This window comes from Frieseomelitta varia, unplaced genomic scaffold, assembly GCF_011392965.1.
Source record: "Frieseomelitta varia isolate USP_RPSP 00005682 unplaced genomic scaffold, Fvar_1.2 scaffold_380, whole genome shotgun sequence".
NCBI classification, from domain to species: domain Eukaryota; kingdom Metazoa; phylum Arthropoda; class Insecta; order Hymenoptera; family Apidae; genus Frieseomelitta; species Frieseomelitta varia.
The window spans coordinates 174,716-194,656 of NW_025110124.1; the positions used below are offsets into that span (position 1 = coordinate 174,716).

General features: G+C 32.6%; 2 protein-coding genes across 7 annotated transcripts in view; both read left to right on the forward strand.

The window, feature by feature from the left end:
* Positions 1-6,012, forward strand: part of LOC122531211 — a 33,507-nt gene extending 27,495 nt beyond the window's left edge. For both annotated transcript variants that reach the window (XM_043658954.1, XM_043658955.1), the window contains 8 exons: positions 21-259; positions 351-631; positions 715-871; positions 969-1,171; positions 1,255-1,403; positions 1,471-1,782; positions 1,864-2,273; positions 2,395-6,012. In XM_043658954.1, coding sequence (XP_043514889.1) covers positions 21-259; positions 351-631; positions 715-871; positions 969-1,171; positions 1,255-1,403; positions 1,471-1,782; positions 1,864-2,273; positions 2,395-2,956 — 2,313 coding nt within the window. In that variant the 3' untranslated portion in view covers positions 2,957-6,012. The remainder of the gene's footprint in view (positions 1-20; positions 260-350; positions 632-714; positions 872-968; positions 1,172-1,254; positions 1,404-1,470; positions 1,783-1,863; positions 2,274-2,394) is intronic.
* Positions 6,013-6,907: 895 nt separating this feature from the next.
* Positions 6,908-17,043, forward strand: LOC122531250 (RING finger protein unkempt homolog). 5 transcript variants are annotated; one of them, XM_043659024.1, is made up of 13 exons: positions 6,908-7,262; positions 9,157-9,366; positions 13,006-13,428; positions 13,514-13,737; positions 14,325-14,467; positions 14,556-14,732; positions 14,819-15,011; positions 15,095-15,360; positions 15,457-15,666; positions 15,756-15,911; positions 15,970-16,131; positions 16,396-16,510; positions 16,604-17,043. In XM_043659024.1, exons 1-13 carry the CDS (start codon positions 6,922-6,924, stop codon positions 16,633-16,635), a joined length of 2,652 nt encoding a protein of 883 aa, XP_043514959.1. In that variant the 5' UTR covers positions 6,908-6,921; the 3' UTR covers positions 16,636-17,043. The 5 variants fall into 5 exon arrangements, with proteins under 5 accessions (XP_043514959.1, XP_043514960.1, XP_043514963.1 ...); XM_043659025.1 differs by having other exon boundaries at positions 6,909-8,700; positions 16,396-17,043; XM_043659028.1 differs by having other exon boundaries at positions 6,909-8,700; positions 13,514-13,716; positions 14,337-14,467; positions 16,396-17,043.
* Positions 17,044-19,941: the final 2,898 nt, after the last annotated feature.

Consider the following 19,941-nt stretch of genomic DNA (forward strand, 5'->3'; position numbering starts at 1 on the left):
GAGATGTTCGTTTCTCTCAGCGTGAGCCAGTGTTGTTAAAAGAGTTGCGCAAAGTCAAAACACCGACAAGGAGCTTCCAATGGCCAACCCAGATATGGCTTCCAAAAAACTGGATCATCAGACGCAATTTTCAAGGCCAGTCTGAGATCATACCGACGGTTCTTAGCAACACTCCGACATCCATCACGACACCTCGCGCAGATCCGAGTCAGCCGGTCTTTTTAGTTGAAAGAGAAATTGTACACACAACTACAACAAGGCACGTTTAAATAATGAAATGATAATTGACGTTAGTAATTTACTGTCTGTTCTGTGGTGTTGTGTTAATTGATTTTGAGATTTATAAACAGGTGGCCTATGTGGCGTTGGATTAACTATATAGCCAGGACGTGGTGTTGGACTTGGAATGCAATGTTTTTGTTAGGCGTGGCAGTACCGTGGTGTAGTCCAGTCTCCATACGAGCTTTGCTACTCGTACAACCCTTTACTCCCGATCTAGAATTGAGTCAATTGAATGGAACCTTGTTTCCCAGAAAGTCATCTCAAATGCCTACTCTTTGTTCTCGGTTGATAGCACTTTGGAGACACATTAGCAAAAGCCGGACACATTTTGAAACGGAACCGGACACTGGTATATTTGATAAAATTAATAATTTTATTAAAAGATTATGTAATATTTAATTGTCGATTAAATAATCTGGCCTTATATTGCAGGATTTATTGGAAAAGGAATGACAAGACATTTAAATAGATTATGGAATTATGGTGTGAAAGGTCTCTTAGGAACACTCATCATATTATTTGTTTTTCCTGTCGTTTGTATAGTTACGAGTTTAGGATCACTTCTCATTGCGCTTACTGCTGTTTTATGGTTCGTTGATTATGTTGTTACATATCTTAATGTATCATAATTATAAAATGTTAATGGCTCTTCTTTTTCCCCTTTCCCCCTTTTTATTTTAATTTAGGATGCCTTTAATTACTTTAGCGTTGCATGCATTCATGGCTCTCATCATGGATTTGGATAGCCCAGAACCAAGTAGAAATCGATATTTGGTCATTATGGAAGCGTTAGTTTGGAATATCGGTATACAAGGCTGTCTACAACCGATCGCTGCGTTAATTGTAGCTCTTATTTTGTGTCCTATTATTTCTTTTGTGATACTTACAGGTATAGTATAACGTGTGCTCATTATGGATTAAAAGATTAATTTGATCATTTAGATATTTGTAATGTATGACTATTGTATATAGTTGCTGTGATACGTTATTGGATTAGAGTGGTCTGGGACACGACTATGTTCCATTTAGTAATAAAAAACAGAGGTCGTATACCTGCCAGTGATAGCTTTGTGGTTAAAAGAATAGCTGGACCAGGACTGACTTCTGATTATTATTATCAAGTAAGTATCGCAAATTAATCTAAACTAAAATAATTACAATTGCTACGTGTTTCGTTTTTACTTATAGATTAGGCCTGAGCAAGCTTTAGCTGCGTTCGAAGCAAAACTAGAGCTAGACGAATTGTTAGCCTTTCAGCAAGAGACAGAACGATTAATTACGCAACCTCAGAGGGACTTCACTCAATTCGTAGAAGCCTGTTTTGGTCCGTTCGCTGCTAGCCTTGCCAAAATGAAAGACCCGTACAAATCGTTAGAGAAAGAAGCCAAAGATCTGATCGCTGTGTTGCACGAAAAATTAGACAGGCGTAGAAAAAATTTGCAGACTGGTCTTGGAATGGTCGTGAGAAGTAAAATAAAGCTTACTACCTTCGATTTGAAGGTAATTATCAGAATATCTTTGATTCTCAGTTATTTGATAAATACTACTAAAATTTCTTATACATGCAATTTTGTCTTTAAGGTGGTAATACAACAAGGGGCACTTATGCTGGAACGCCTTTATCCTAGTCATGTGTTCGCGAGATTATCAGGAAACGAGGAAGATTTCTGGGAGAACAAAGGTTTAAGCATCGGTGATTGGGCTGGTTTAGCTGGCCTTATGTACGCAGACATTTTCAGTTTAAATTTCCTCCAGCCTCTCGACGATGCAGATACGAAATTCAGACTGGAACCGCATCCGGGAGTCGATTTGTCGCGTTACACAGACATGGTTCATAGCACTGAAATCGGTGGGACTAACGGGCCGGATTTGCTTGGTGCAGTTTATGCACCCCGCGGAAATATACAAGTTTATAGCCCTTATCTAGAAGTTTCAGCTTTCAATCCACGAGCCAAACAGACTAGTAACAGCAGAAAGTCTGACAAACGATGGTAAAAGATATTCTAAATTTTTATCGTTGTTAAACAATTATTATAATATTAATGATATTTAATTTAATAATATTGATCACAGCTTGTGGAATAGAATTTAAAGAATCGTTTGTATTTTTAGTGATACTGGAGGACTTTTAACATCGACGAAAATCAGAAGACGCACAACGTCTACGAGCGGTGCAACAGAGACACGTTGGCAGCCGTGGAAGCGACAAATTCGTCCTTACAGTGCAGAAAAATTGCTCATTCCGCTTCCCATTCCGCATCCGGCACACATTGCTGTTACTATTCATAATCGCGACTCCGAGAATCCGATTCCCCTCGATTCGGAACTTTGTCAGAATATATTGAAAGCGATCGAAGAGTCGCCCGGTGAAATGTCCACTGAGTATGTTAGCCGTTACAGGGGAGCTGCAGATTCTAGTTTCGACTCGGTAGCTTCGCATTCTTCGGTTTCTATTGAAACTGGTTTGGACAAAGACAATGAGACACAAGAAACGACGAACATCGATAAGGAAGGTGAAACTTATCACTGGACGCTATCGAATTGGGGTGGTGGTATGACGAGAAGAAGGAACAATTCTGGATCTATAAAAGTTGATCTTGCATCTCCAGAAGACGTTACTCTGGACACAGATACCACCAGAGTGATGTTCAGTACGTACGGAACAACTGTTTGAACTGAGTTTACTGTTACGCCAGGTAAATATACTATACATAATAGGTGCGAGTAGAAACAAATAAGTGTAACTATGCAAATGCCAGTAGATTTTTTGTTTATATTTCCTTTTTTTTTTAAGTTCGCATTTATTCGTTTTGGCTTTTATTACATTGACCTAGAGATTAAATGAAATTTTTGTTCGTCGAAGGAATTTTAATTCAAATGTTTGAAATAAACTTTATCTGAAAAAAGAAAAAAAAACCACAAATTCGAAAGATTATTATAAATGCAGTGTTGCACTTGAAAATATAATTCGAGAGCTAAGACTAGGAAAAATTTTTTTAATTAGAATAACGTCTTATAACTTCAGTAAGCATCATTTTAAAAACACATCGGAATATGTGTAAAAATATATAAAAAATTTCAGAAATGGTATAACTACGTGCCTATCGTAGCACATTATCAAAATCATTTTATCTTAATATCTCGCGGAACAAGATCAAACATAGATAAAATAAACGTACATTACGAGATAAATGTTTTGCAGAATTTACATTAATATATATATATATATACTATTATGTACAATTATCAGCATACCAATATCATTTTAACATCAGCAACTACATAACATCATCTTTTGTGCCTAATCAGATGTCTTATAAGTCCATGCTCTGAATTAATCCTTGATTAATTAATCAGTGGTCACTATTAAAGATACTAATTTCTATTAAAACTTAAGTGAATCATTATGGTTGATATAATAATAAGTACATAGAATGCGCATCTGCAAAGTTTGGGATGTCATTACAGATTCATAATTTTTATGTATACAAATTATAAACAGAATCGAATAATTAGAATGTTAGTGTATGAATGGCCAACGCCGTTGAAAAAAAAATCCTCTTTAAATCTATGTTAAAAAAATTACACAACATTCTTATTGATATATTGTATATAGGTAGTTAATTGTATAAATAAACTTGTTAATGTAATAATAATTCAAATACATTTTCTTGTTGTTCATGCTAAAGGCCATTCAAAGAAATACATAAAAGTTTGCTCTCTTTCGATATTTACATAATTCATGAAATAATATCATAGAGTTATTTCATTATAAACTGTTTATAAAATTTCAAGCTGCCAGTATATCGCGTAATAATCTGACAGTAAAACGGTTCAAAACAATTTACAATTTATTTGTACTATTTCTTCCTAAGTATATGCAAGCGCAGATTGGACAGGTTTGCATGTTTTTAATGAAAATTATTCAGGCTTATGAATTATTAATTGGATCTTATACATTATACATGACTTTAATAATCTATGTATTTATTTTGAACAAATCTTTTAATAATCTTATTATATATAAATCTTTTAATTTAAACTTTTTTAAAATATTTTTTATTATACTTTTTTTGTTAATATCAATATTAATGTGTACATAAGTTGATTTTATTATATTTTATTAAAAACAAAAGATGAGTAGTATTCAGCTATAATCATACATTACAGAATATGTAATTCTTGATCTTTTATTGTATTGAGAGTATCAAGACATGTTACAAAAATAAGAATTTTCAGTGATAAGAAAGAAAGATATTATACAATCTTAACATTCGAATGTATTAATTAAAATATGTAAATTCGACATCGCACAATGTAAAATGTATTGACGATAATAACACTGCAATACACTGCAAAAAATTGTTTACATTTAGATTACAACATTCTAGAACTGCATCAAAAAGCACAGAATTTTAAATATATCATTTTACTAATATTCGAACATATTTAAATATTATCTGTGTTAAAAAAAAAAGGAATGCATTTTACAAAATACTAATTGGAACCTTAAAAAATACTCACTAAAATCCGATAAAAATATTTATAATAGATATTTAACTGTAGATGTCGTAAATCATAGAAATATTAAGTAATAACGATTATACAATCTTTTGACCAGTTTTTGTTTGCTGTCAAACTGAATTAAGTAATAGTTAAGAGACTAAGCGCTCCATTTTTAAAAAAAAGAAGGCATGTTTTTAGAATTGCCTTGAAATTTACTATTATAATGCATAAGTCCATCCAAAGAAAAACATCCAATGAGAAATACTGTTATGGTTTTTAATGACTATATACAGTTAATTAATAATTGCATAATATCCATCCAAGGAGTGCTCAAAATTAGTAAGAACCTAAGTACGTCTGATGGCAAACAGAATAATGCAATATATAAAAGTAAGAAACCTATTTTAATGAAAATGTACGCGTGTATGTAATATTCTTTGTTGTAAAAATTGGTACAGAATAACATCGATGGAAAACTTTTTTAAACATTGCTTTATTATATTAGCTTCAATTTGTTATATATATTTATTCGTTTATTGCCTAAACATTATTTTATTCTATTTAAATAAAACTGTACAACATAACAATGAAGCTAGCTAATTCTCTAGATCATAATTTCTAGAAGAATTAATGACAATTTCTTTTACCAAATGCACTTTATTAATAGCAATATAAAACTAAATTCATTGTAAATTATGAAAATTTCAATATTTCAAAGAATTTTCCAGAGATAAGTTCAGAGAAGAAAATTGGAATAGAATACTCAAATTATTTCTTATAAAAACAAAAAAAAAAGAAAAAGAAGAAATGAGAAATGTGTAAACAAACGAAAATCGATAGTTCGTATTACAATAGATTTAAAAAATTGTAGGGAAACGTTGTATCATGAATGTAGCATTAATCAAACATGCGTACGTACAAACCAAATGTGTATTATTTTCATATATTGTGAAAGCATTATATTTTTATCAGTCTAATAAATGGTTCACATTTAGTTTGTGTCTAGGTATGTTAGTGTACTACAAGACTTTATTTAAATATGTAGTGAACAAGAACGTAATTGTACAAAGTCAGATAAGTTAACGAACGATAAATTTAAAAAAAAAAAGAAAAAATATACATTTGCAATATTATATCGGAACCAATAACGAAACTTGAAATCGTAACTAGCTGTAATAAATTTACATAGAAATTTGAAATTATATGTAGATGGATTATAACTACGAGGCAATTTATTATTTATATCTATTATTCAGATGTCTCTCGTACATTTGATACGTATTATTTTCATTCTTTATTCCCATTCGAATATAAAGCTGTATAAAACTATGATTTTATATATATATATCATAATTGCATAATGTAACATATTAGCGATATTTCTTGACAATTTATTTAAAAATTTCGCTTACGACAATCCTTCTTTTTTTATATTATTTATATCACGAATAATTATTTATATTAATTATCATGACACTAGGAAAAAAAGACTTTCCTTTTAATGCAAACTTTAAACCATTGTATGTATGTTTCTTCTTAATATTATCGTACTTCCTTACGTTTTTGTATACATTAAACATAAGTGTGATAAAAAGAATGCTTATACTTTAATACCTTTGTCCTCCTTAAATCAAACATTTATAATAGAAAAAAGATAAGCATGCTTTAAAGAAGAATTGTAAAAATTATGAAATTAAAAGTATTGTTATATTAATGCAACGAAGAAATGGATATACAATGAATATAATATAATATTAATAATATAATTAATTATAATTTTATTATTATATTAATAATACAATCTTATTCAATATTGAAAAAAAAAGTAAATTGAAAATGAACTTTGGGAAACATTGATTTTATATTTCATTGTATTTCATTACAAGAATTGTATTTCATTTCTCTCATCAATAATGTGCTTTCCCTGTACTTTAATCAAAAAGAAACAGAAGAAAAGTTGTTTCGTTTAGGAAAAAACGTATCTGTGTACGAAATAAATCGCCATAAATTATTGGCATATTGTGAATAAAATTTGTTGCGTGTTTGCTTCGCGATTGGTCGAAATCGCGTACGTCGTTCGCGACATACTCGCGTAACCGCGCATGCTCCGAGAACTGGTATGTATTTCCTCATATGCGTCGTTTAAGCGGAAATTGCAAATCTGATATAAATTTCGTTGCAAACCAAACGAAGAAGTACGAAAAGGAGGGAGAATCGCAAAATTACGAATTAAAATTTGTCGCGCGAAATCGTTCAACAAGGAAGACTGAAACTTTTATTCACACCGAGATAGAAAATTTTTGGTACGTCTCGTTCGTCGGAGAGGGGAGGAAGTCGGCAAGTTCTCAGCGATGCGCGACGAAAGGCGATGTTAAACGTTGCATATCGCGGTTTACAAATCACGAAACGTGGTCGGACAAGTTTAGGCGGTCGTCGAAGAAAAAACCGATGAAGCTTGACCATACTCAACACAGGTATCTAAATATGCATCGAAATCGTTGTAAAGAGCCGATAAGAGATGATGATTCATACGCGTAACATCTACGATAACGAGTTTAGCGACTAAGCTAGAACGTGCCTGTGATATATACGTTTTTTTAAAGTATTGTGTGCATTGAGAGAGAAGCACGGGGGAGAGTTGTGAAATGCGTAAGATCAATGACCAAAGAAGCAACAGTAGTATAAAATCAGTATGATGTAAAGAAAGTGAAAGTGAGAGTGCGGACAGAACTGGAATCGTCACGATCGAATCGATATATGTACACCGAATCACAACCGACATGAAGTTGCGATGAACGAAACAACTAGGCCGGACATTTTCACGCGTCACTTATGATTTTACATTTCGCAACGTAACACGTATTAAAGCAAGTATTCACTGACTAAAGATCGCTAAGTATAATTTATTCTATTACAATTTTTATCAGATCTTGTATATTTTTCCGAAAACAAACAAAAAATACTGACTATCGAATGTAAGATACGTTTGAATAATAGTAAAAAAAAAAAAAAAATTAACCCAGAACCTATGTGCTATAAGAAAGGAATGATTTCAATGGTACTTGGTACTTGGTACTTGGTAACTCGCACGATGATGAAACATGTATGAGAAGTGTATTCGGACCTAAAAAACAGGAAAAAAGAGAGAGGGAGGGAGAGAATTTTCATTGTACGAAGCAAAAAAGTACGTTTACGATTATCATATTTATTAATGAAAAAAGAAAAAACATGAAAAATGAGTTGCAATCGGTATTTACAAAAGGCTTGGTTACACGATGCCGAATCAGCTTCAGTGAGAACGTAGCACAGAATCGGAACTCGATCGAGGTCGAGCCTTAGGAATCGATCGTGTATTTCGATACCCTTCTCTTTTCCGTAGAACCTGGTTGCTGTGTTCAAAAGTAATTAATCTGTCTGAAAAAAGAAAAAGAAAAAAAAAAAAAGATCGAGAGGGGAGTCGGCGAACGGCACAAAAAAGAAAAAAAAATCAAATTTTCATCGCAAGCGCCTGAGCATCGTATATACAGAGTGTGTATGTTTACGACAGGGAATGAACCAAAACATCAATGACCTTGAAAGAGGAACAATCACGTGACTGGGAGAGAGCACAAGGATTGGATAGTCTCGACGCATATAATGTGTATTGCGCCGTGCGCGCCCTATGTCCCGCATTCCGTGTCCGATAGATTGTAGAGAGTTTAGCGGGGCAAAAGGGGCGAAAGACAGACTACGCGACGGCTTACGACGACGACGGGCACGACGGCGACGAGGACGACGAGAGAAAAAACGGGAGGAGAGAGTGTGCTTGGCCCATCTGTGTGTGCGCGCGCGTTGCTCGGTTGTGTTATCCAAGATGAAGTCCGACTCTAAACCTTTGTTGACAGCTCAGGCGGAAAAGGCGAATCATTACACGTAAGTAAGCGCCGGTCGCGCGTGCTACGTGAGAGAAAAAAGTGAGGATAAAAAAAGAAAGATAAAATTTTGGAGAGTACCTCCCCCCCCAAAAAAAAGAAAAGAAAAAAGTGCGTGATTCGGATAAAAATTAAATGATAATAATAATAATGATAATAATTAAAAAAAAGTGGAGTGCTTAACGATAAAAGAGAGAGAAATAATTCTAATGAGAATATATAACATAATAATGAGAAAAAAAGTACACGTAATACGATAATACGTGTGCTTAACGTTCGTATGCAGTAAAATATAAAATAGACTAAATATATGTAAAAAAAAAAAAAGAAAAGAGAAAAGAAAAGAGAAAGAACGGAATAAAAGAGGGAGGGCCGCGCGAGCACAGCAGCGCGGCATCGACGCGCGCGTCAAAATACGCCACGAAATAATGTGTAGCTCTGTGGATTCGCATTCCAGATACTTGAAGGAATTTCGCGTCGAACAATGTCCCCTCTTTATACAGCGCAAATGCACACAGCACCGACCCTTCACGTGCTTCAACTGGCACTTTATGAACCAGCGGAGGCGAAGACCGGTGAGAAAGAGGGACCGCACCTTCAACTATAGCGCCGATAATTATTGCACCAAGTATGACGAGACTACCGGCATATGTCCAGATGGAGACGAGTGAGTTTACCTGTCAATCTCTCAATCTCGTATACCATTGTACACATTTCGCCTGCTATCTCTATTCTCTATCAATAGACACTCGTTCGTACGGTAGTGGAGATTGCGAGTGATACAGTTGTTTCGCTAATTGGTCAGCCAAGACGAGACCTATCGGAGCCAGTATAAAATGTCCACTATCTTTGCCTATTATTAGGTAAAACTTGGGATATCCGTACAATGATATACATTTGTTTATTTTACACGTGCAATATTAGAGGCTCACTTCAGGAAGTCAGTTGGACAAAGTGGTGGGGATGGAAACGGACAGTTAACGAAGTAAAATTCTGACCAGTTAACGCGACACTGTGTAGACTCTTGTGTCAGACGCATCGATTTGTCGTGTCGCGGTTAACTTACAAAATACAAAACTCTGTAGTGCGCTTGTTTGGTATTATGAAATCCATATTATTTTATTCCTTCTTTTTTTTTTTTTTTTTTACTAGAGAAAGTCGAACATGGTTATCTTCTTTTTTTTCATTATATATATATGCACATGCATATACACAGATGTATGTGTGCATGTACAAGTCAAGATCATTTTGCTTATAAAGCAAAAAGTGTTCTTCGAATTTGGAAACCGTAAATGAGCTTCGAGGCTACATGAATGAAAATGTTTCTCGCGATCGAGTTTGATATCGATGTGAAAGAAAGAACAGAAGGGTCTATCGGGTTTCTTTGTGTCGTTGACACGCGCGTGCTGTAACATGTAACACGCATCTGCGTGGTAATGCGTAACGACGTAACATCTCTTCGAGAATAACCTATGTAACGAAGAGGAGGCCAATTTCGACGTAACTTTCGAGGACATGCGTAGTGTATATGTATATATATATATATAATTATATTATATACATGCATATACACACGTGTGCATATGTGCTGTATATATGTACGAGCAAAAGTAACTGAAACATTATTGCACTCGCATGTTGAACAGAAAAGCAGCATGATCGTGTAGTCATAATAGCTTTACCTATTCACACGCACCTCGTGACTAGATCACGGATTATTTATCCATTCATAGTAAATTTGAAGGTGCAACAATGTGCATGGTGTTATGCAAAAAAAAGAAAAATTAGATATTTTAATACTAGGAGTGAAAAAATTATGTATACAAGAAGCATTTCTTGTAATATTTAGCAAACAAAATTTATTTTAATTTACGTTTCACTTGTTTAAAAAAACAAGAGATTGGTAGCATATCTGTAGAATTCGTTTTATATTTTCTATAACAAAAAATTAATACACATAACATCATACAAGCAAACGTGTATTTTATATTTATCGTGTATACATTGTGCTTTTGATATTCTTAGATTAGATTGATCAAAAGTATTTTTTGCTAAAATTCTAGAACATCGATACCAGATCAAAATAATCAATTGATAATTTTTCCTAGTAATTTTAAAATTCTTCCTTTTTTCGATTGGATCACACGGTTGTTATTTTTAAATCAATCGCTGCAACGTGTTTTCGAATTATTCGGTTCGAATCAGAGCCTGCCAATTAAAACATCAAGGCGAGTCGTGTTCCTCCTGTTATGAATGTATGCCTACATGCTTGCAACCGCCATTGCGGACAGAATATAGCTACCGTCGGCTGCTTAACCTGTTGTCATCCATTGTAGATAACTCGAACGAAAGAGAGCAGCTAACTAGAAATTTCTCTACGCGTTCGAACGTGTAGTTGCAATTTTTTACGTGACCATCTGTTATTAGAGATTTCCCCGCCCTCTCCCCCCATTGCACCCCTGGTTTTTCTGTCTCTCGTAATTTATGCTTGTATCGCAACATTTTTCGTACGAAGTAAAGGTATTACAAATAATACAAAAATATAAACGTTCAACTGTTCGAAATATCCAATAAGAAATATATTTTGCGTGCGATATCATAGTTTATTTGACTCTAAATATTCGTGCAGCGTATACGATGAACATGAACGGTAGATTTAGGTCACTGTTTCTAAATTATCTTGTTGCTAATTCCTCGCGCGATAAAAATGCATCTCCTTTGATTTATTGCCCTCGAACATTATTTCTAAAAGGGAAAGTACATGTTTGTCGTCAATGACCTCAAAGTAGCATATCGTTTTTTATTTTACTATTGTTTACAGTTTGTACAATTGCATTGTAGAACTCGTACGAAACAAACAAGCGGGAAGCTCGAACAGACAAGCGGATATCGATGAAGATGTTCTTTTTTCAAGGCTAGCTCGTGTGATAGAATATTAAGGCTTACACGTATTGTCTGTTAATGAAAATAAACGAAACCTAAGGTTTCTCAGCTTTTTGGGGGAACCGTTAACAGGCGCCGCGAAGGCTTTTGAAGATATAAAAAGTGAAAATTATCCAGCTTGTCGTTACTAGTGTATATTATTGTTCTTAATATTTATATCTACTGCACATACAGTATACACTAAAATAGATTTGAATATTCTGTTTGAAGAAAGAGATGTAGGATTTAAGAGGAAAATCGAATATTTACCTATTCTACACTGTACATCTATTATCTAGTCTACTAATAATAATGTCGAATGTTTTCTTCTTTCTAGTCGCATGAAATGTAACATGTTTCGTTCAATTACAATTTACAACAATTATCGCGACCTTTCCTCCAGAGAACATAAGATTGCAAGCGGTTTTTTAATTGATAACCGATTCGCGCCTGAATGTATATTTATCGCATTACTTATTATGATAAAAGCGTTCTGAATATTTATTGCTTACAATTCAACATTATATTTTTAGTTGCCTTTTTTTTTTCTCTTGTTAATAAAAATAGCGAGTCAGCTTACGTTGTATTTTCATCTGGACGATGAATGAATCTTTCTCTTGAAATGTTTTCAACGTTGATCTTTGGGGCGACTAGCTATAACGTCGTTAAATATATAAGATCTCGGTAATCTTACTTCCACGGTATGGAATAATTATGTTCGCGAGAATTTTTAATATTTCACGAACGAGATGAAAGAAAAATATCTGCGATCGGTTTTTCCCTCCAAAATATTCAGCGCTTCGAGTTCCCAAACAAAGGTGCCTACTGATATTGATTTTCTCTTATATGGCATGGTGGCAACAAAGAATTTATATGTGGTAATCCTTATTGCTGCATCGTAACGTTCCGCAATCGTTATGGCGCAATTATATAGTTTAGAAAATAAATTTAATGATGTCTAAGATCTGTCTAGATGTTTGTTTGTTTTTTTTTTTTTTTAATATAACGATTATTAATTTTTAGACGTTTACGACCACTACGGTACATTCCCCTTTAATCCAAGTTAAATTTTAGAAGATCAATAACTCGTGTAAGGCGCGATTGTACGTAGTCTTTAGAAAAATCAGTTTCTTACAGTGTTAAAGAATATATATATTGAACGTATAATTTTTTTTAGTTTATAACTATATAGTAATATTTGACTGTTATTTCGAGATTGAATCTTTTTAATTAAACTATTTAGAGCAAAAACTATCTATCTTAATTAATTAACATTTAATTTAACAAAATTCTATTAATTTACAATTGCTTTCGTGTGATTTCTGATTATTTTTATACGCCATGAAGTTGTTCTTTAATTTACATGAACTTTGTTGTTAAACAGATGTCCGTTCCTTCATCGCACTGCTGGCGACACAGAGAGACGTTATCACCTACGTTATTATAAAACCTGCATGTGCGTCCATGATACGGACACACGTGGATTCTGTGTCAAGAACGGCCCTCATTGTGCCTTCGCACATGGCAATCATGATCTTCGCCCACCAGTTTACGATATTAAAGAGATACAGGCGCTGGAGAATCCCGATTCTGATCCTAATTCATCATCTAACGGACCAAACATACTTGACAAAGAGAGACACTTGATGAACGAAGATCCGAAATGGCAAGACACGAACTACGTGCTGAGCAATTATAAAACAGAGCCCTGCAAACGACCACCAAGGCTTTGCCGTCAGGGCTATGCTTGTCCACAGTATCACAATAGCAAAGATAAAAGACGTAGTCCTCGGAAGTACAAGTACAGGTGGGTCCCTCTCGGCCTGAGAGAAATCTGAAAATCAAATTTGCGCGTAGTAACATTATCTAATTTGAAATTTTATTTACTTCAGATCAACACCATGCCCCAATGTAAAACATGGAGAAGAATGGGGTGAACCAGGCAATTGTGAACAAGGAGATGCTTGCACGTATTGTCACACACGTACAGAACAACAATTCCATCCCGAGATATACAAATCTACGAAATGTAATGATGTTCAACAAGCTGGATATTGTCCGCGCGGAGTCTTCTGTGCTTTTGCACATGTTGACCGTGAGTGTACCCTCATAAACCGTACGTAAAACAGTTACTACTACTTTAGTAAGTTTAGTGAAACTTCTTTCTTTTTTCTTTTCTTTTTTCCCTTTTTCTTCCTTTTTTCTTAAATACATATATATATTAGAAAACATTTTTCTATTGGCTTTGTTCACAATACTTAATCGCTTAATACATAACTATTCGAGATAAATTCAAGTAATGCAAAGTTTATTAACGTGTAAAAATGCCTGCAATTGCTTCTATGTAAAAATGATTTAACATTTCATTTGCATTTTTGAAAATGCTCTCCTCTCTCTCTCTCTCTCTCTCTCTCTCTATATATATATATATATATATATATATATATATATATATATATTTATCTATCTATCTCTCTCTCTCTCTNTCTCTCTCTCTCTCTCTCTCTCTCTCTCTCTCTCTCTCTCTCTCTCTCTCTCTCTCTCTCTATCTATCTATCTATCTATCTTTCTTTCTCTCTTTCTCTCTCTCCCCTCCTTTTATTTGGTAAATATAGGCCTTTTGTAAATGATTAAACTTAGTATTCAAAATTGCTTCTCAAAATTGATATATTGGGACGTTGGTATGGTGTGCTGATGGAGCAGTGTTGCCAACAGAAGAAATGAGCCTGGCGAGGGACATGGCGGTACCTATAGATTGTGGCACCAATTTGGCAGATATTCTAAGTAATGCGCTTCCACCCGATAAGCGTAGTCACGAAAAGGATAAACCACTTAGTGATAGTAGTGTAAGTCTATTATACATCATACAAAAGTAATGGACTTTCTTCAGATGAGATACAATTAAATGACCACCATCAAATATTTGAATTATAGAATGGAAGCGGTGAAGTATCAGAGTCAGCAAGTACTAGTAGTGTCGGCAGTAATAGTTCACATAGTAAAGCCCCTGGTGCTCAACTTCATAACTCCAATTCCAATACCACTGTAAACACATCCAATCAGCAAAAGTTAACGAGCATACTTTATAATCCCAGTTCTCTTTTGCAAGTTGTAAGTTCGATTGTGCATTTGATCGTGCATTTGAATGTACATTGTCGATAAAGGTCCAGCATAATAATTCTAAACATATTAAACAGGGTGAAATACGAAAACAAGTGGTTGCTATAGATAGTGATCCTTTATTAACAAAAGCAGAGAAAGCTCAACAGAAACAGAGCCTATACATTGCATATAGTTTGAACGGGAGCTTAGGAAATCACTCATTAGCAACTACTGTCTCACCGCTTTCAAGTTCATTTTATCCGAATGACACTGTGGAATCTGTAGTAGGTAAGACAGAGTTAAGGAAGAACAGAGAAACAATATTTTGATCTATCTCTAAATGTTTATTTATTTCTTCTTTTTTTTTTCAGGAAATGCATTAGACGAGTTACATCTAGATGACCCTTTAAATTTAGTAGAATCAATTCATAGAGATACTAATTCACCAATTAGCAATTCAATATCAGCAGGCCTAGCAAGTTCTGGTCTATTAGGAAGCTCAGCACCAGTTAATATCCCTGGGATGAACGAACGTTCAGTTCTTACAAATTTTTCACCATCAACGTCCAGTCCACTTCTACATTCGACTAGTTTTCTCACTGGATCCAGATTTTCTCACCAGGATTCAATAGAATCGGTAAAGAAAAGTATTCTACTCTCTTTCAACTCTTTCGCAAAGAAGGATTATCTTAGCATTATTTTAATATTTTATTTTGTTCGGTATTGATTTCAGACTATGCCATTTATGAATCAAGTATCAGATCCATTTAGCAATCATATTTCACAACTTAGCAGTTCAGCTTCTAAGCTTAGCGGATTTAATAGTAGCTTATTTGATTTTACGAATCAAGGAATGTCTCCATCTCGTACTCAACCTCTCCCAGCATCTCCATTGGTTAATGCATTTTCCATTAGTCCAAGTAATACAGGATCTTTGTCTGAGGTTAGAATTCTCCCAGTTTTTACTCCGGTGTGGTTGAATGAATTAAAATAAGACTCGAGTAAGACTGCATCTTTACTAATTTGTCTCAGGTGCAAAGGCTCAGAGAGGAATTGACGTCAAGTCGTGCCCAGCTAGCAACTTGGGATGAACGTATTAATCAAGCTAGAGCTGCTTGTGCTGCTTGGCAATTAGAAAGTGAGGAAGCTAAAAGAAAAGCAAGTATCGCTGAACAGCAGAGAGACGAGGTAAATATTCTATTATTTCGTTCTTTCCGTAGCACGTATTTACAAAAATTGTTAACAGGCTTTGTTGCAAGTGAAAGCATTAAGGGTAGAAAATGAAGCGTCCAGTGGTGGGCCATACCTTCACACATTGAGAAGAATAAGTGAACTCAGATCATTATCTATAGCCGCATTAAAATCAATTCAATCACAACTCCGTTCGGATCTCGAAGAAGTAGAAAAGGTAAAGCAAAGTTGTCATGCCGGCTTGAACAGCTGGTATATCAAGCGTTTCTCGAATAATGATTCATTTATCTGAAGAGGATGCAAAAGAATTAAAATTCTACAGCTACCTCATCTTCTCATCAAACAGAATTCTCTTCTATTATCAGTTAAACGTTCCAATTGGCAGTCGAGGTTTTTTCTCATAAAATTGTCAAATCTAATCTATTTGCGGTCGGTTTGATTAATGGAAACACTATAGGTAGCTCAGTTGTTGCCGTTCCAGGTGCTGTACAGAGAAACGGCAACAAAGTGCATGGTTTGCGAAGAACAAAATCGCGCTGTTACCCTCTCACCTTGTAACCACTACGTGGTCTGCTCGACGTGCGCTCCAAATCAACGTGAGTGCCCGTACTGCCAGACTCCGGTTGTCTCTACAAGTTAGGTCCGAAAATTTTGTTAGAACATCTGTTATAATCTACGCTCTTTCTCAGTAACCAGGACAGATATCCTCATAATTCTGTGAGTAGCACTAGGATCTTCAACGTAAATTTTCGGTACTTCAAACGATATGGTATATAAAATGAACAATTAAAAGAATTTGTACGCGTACTATCGCAGTAAAGAGAAGAAGAAGAAGAAGAAGAAGAAGAAGAAGAACGAACAAATTTATTCAAATATATAATTTGATTATCGCCAAAGTGAATATGGATGTGATGAGACTTCTATTTGTCATACGTCTTTGTGTCAACAGTTATACTATTCATGAAGATTCAGATATCACATCCTTTATATTAAGAACACATATTAATTGGAATGGAGAGCTATTTAATATATAATACAAAATACTTTTATTAGCAGGGTGCTAGCTGAATAGTTAGCATTTAATGACACGTGTGTGCCAGTTACACAAACATTGTAGCGTGAAGGAAAAGAAAAAACGATATAATCATAAATTATGGACAAAGTTTTGGGACCTCTAAAGTATATATTTGTTTAAAAAAATTGTAATACCATAATTAAACGCAACAAAAGATTAATGTCCCACAATATAATAGTTATAGAATAATTTCCCTCAATTGTTGAGCTGTTAAACGTATGTCACAAAAGATGATATTTCTATTGTATTTAAAGATATATATTTAAATAGGATTTTTCAATTGACATGTACTGATGGTAATAATACATACAAGTATTAACAAATTTTATATTTTTGGTTGAAAAGGTAGTATTGATGATATCTATTCTATATTATAAGGAATATATGATTTCTAGTTTTTTATACAAAATAATAAAATTGCTCATATTTATAACGAAATACGAATTAAAATTTGTAAAAGAAATATGTAAGGGAATAATACATTTAACAGTTTCATTGTAAAAGAAAAGCTACATGTATTATTTCAAACTTACAATGTTCTTATCATTATTTTTTTGTTTTTCTTAAATATATATATATTTTTTTCCTCATTTCATCTTTTATAATTTCTATAAAACATACTCAAATTATAATTCATAAAAAAAATGTTTTTATACTTTGGATACATCGAAAAACAATGATAGTCCGTAGTTAAAATTTTTATATAAATAAGCTTTCTTTTCTTTTATTTCTTTTCTTTCTTCTTTTCTCTGAATAGTTGATATAATTAACAAGTAGATAGTTATTTGTATATGTTTCACCATGCTTTTTCTATACATGGTAGTATGTTATATTTTAAACTTTAAGTATGCTTAATATAAATATATATATATATATGTATATGAATATGAATATGAATACATTATATACTTACTATTGAAATTAAATAGTGTGTGATAGTAATGAAGAAATGTAATTTTGCAACAGAGGTACAGTACTAAATTAATTAAACTCAATTTTTGTGTTGTAAGTTTTTACATTTTTAGCTGTAAGAAATATTATGAATATTTAGGATTTTTCAATTTAATCAAAAGAAAAAGGAGTAACTTATATTTATGATACCAGCGATGAATATGTGACATACGTGTTACAGCTCGATATAAATGACATGCAAATAAATAAGCATGCCAATTAGCTTTTTTCAATGAAACGCATGGTTATTGCGTTTTATATACCGGCTCTATGGAATATTTTCATTTTGAATATGTAGCTGGTAATTATTATAAAACAACTATACGTTTATGATAAAGAAAGAACACAGGTAAAATATTGCCTACAGTATAAATGAATAGTATAGATAGGACAACATTATCAAATTTTTTCCTCATAGACATAAAATGTTACAACAACCAATTTTAAAGACTATTATTTAATATTTACGATATAATTAAAATTATCTTAAATATATAATACCCTGCACAAATTACATTCTTTTTAAAAAACAAATACGTTTTGTATGGACTATTAAAAATTTTGTATATGAGCCATTAATCTTATTTAATCAAACAAAACAAAAAAGTAAATTCAATTAAAACAAGAAAAAGAAGGGTATTATAATAAACTTTACTTAATTATTTAATTATTTAACAACTCAATAATGAAGCTGATTGTTATTTTTTTTCTTTAATTATCTTCATAGTTTAGTATCAAAAAGTGAGGCCAAAAAAGAAATAAATGTTTTTATTAGGTCCGTTTTTATTACAAATTATTAATAATAAAATATAATAGATGTTACTAAAAAAAAAAAAAAGAAAATACAATTTTACGTATCATGATATAAACGATTTATCAAAGGATAATATTTATAAAGAAATCATAAAGAGAGGAATGAAATGAAATGTTAAAAGAACGAAGTATTTAACAAAGATGTCAACATGAAATGAAGATGATACTGTTACAAATACCAATTATATATTATATTTCATCACGTATGATAAGTAGATAAATATTTTAATTTCTTCAATCGTTCGAGATCGTATATATCATGATATAATTTTCAAAGTACTATTTAGAATTTAATCAATTTAGGACTATAATAAAGCATTTTTCAATTGTAATTTTAATGTGCATTCTTTATAAGTACTACAATCACAACAGGTATAACAAAAAAAAAGCAACAAGTATTTTCTCTTCGCATTTTTGGAATATATTTTACCTTAAAAATACTATTCTTAAATGCGATACCTTTCTAAATCATTAATAATATTCTTTATGAGTGTTATTATTGTTATTTTTGTTTATATAAAAAGAAAAATGTACACACTACCATCTTACAGAAATAGTAGGAGATTAATCAATTAAGATGCTAGTTCGCCATTGCAAAATGTACTTATAAAGAATGCTAATTTTTCATAATCATAATGTTTCCTCTAATGTGTTGTAATTAAACATAATAATAGTTATTGAAGATTAATTCTTTCATGTTTTGGAAACATTTCAAATAACAATTTTTTTAAGCAAAAAACTCAATTAAAATCATATTGAATGATAAGCTATTTTATTTTTAATTTTTTGTCTTTTTTATAGAAAGGGGCACATTATGATTATGGCAAGTATGAAAATCTAGGAAAGATATTCCTGAATGATATAATATTGAATATTATAAATAATTACAATATATACTATTTTACTTATAACAATAATACAATTAAAATATTAATTATTAAGAATATAAATTATTGTGAAAGCAACAAATTTAGCTACAAAATAGGGTAATAGGAGATTAACAAATAAATAAATTAGCTAATACTGTGTACTAAAAAAAAAACATACAGTTGAATATTTATATAACGCTGCCCCAATTGTTGGTTTTAGTGATCATTTTTCTTGGTATACATAATATGATATATGACCTGTTATAAATTTAAATCCTGTGCGTTGTCTTTATGTATCTATGAATTTATAATAATTTTT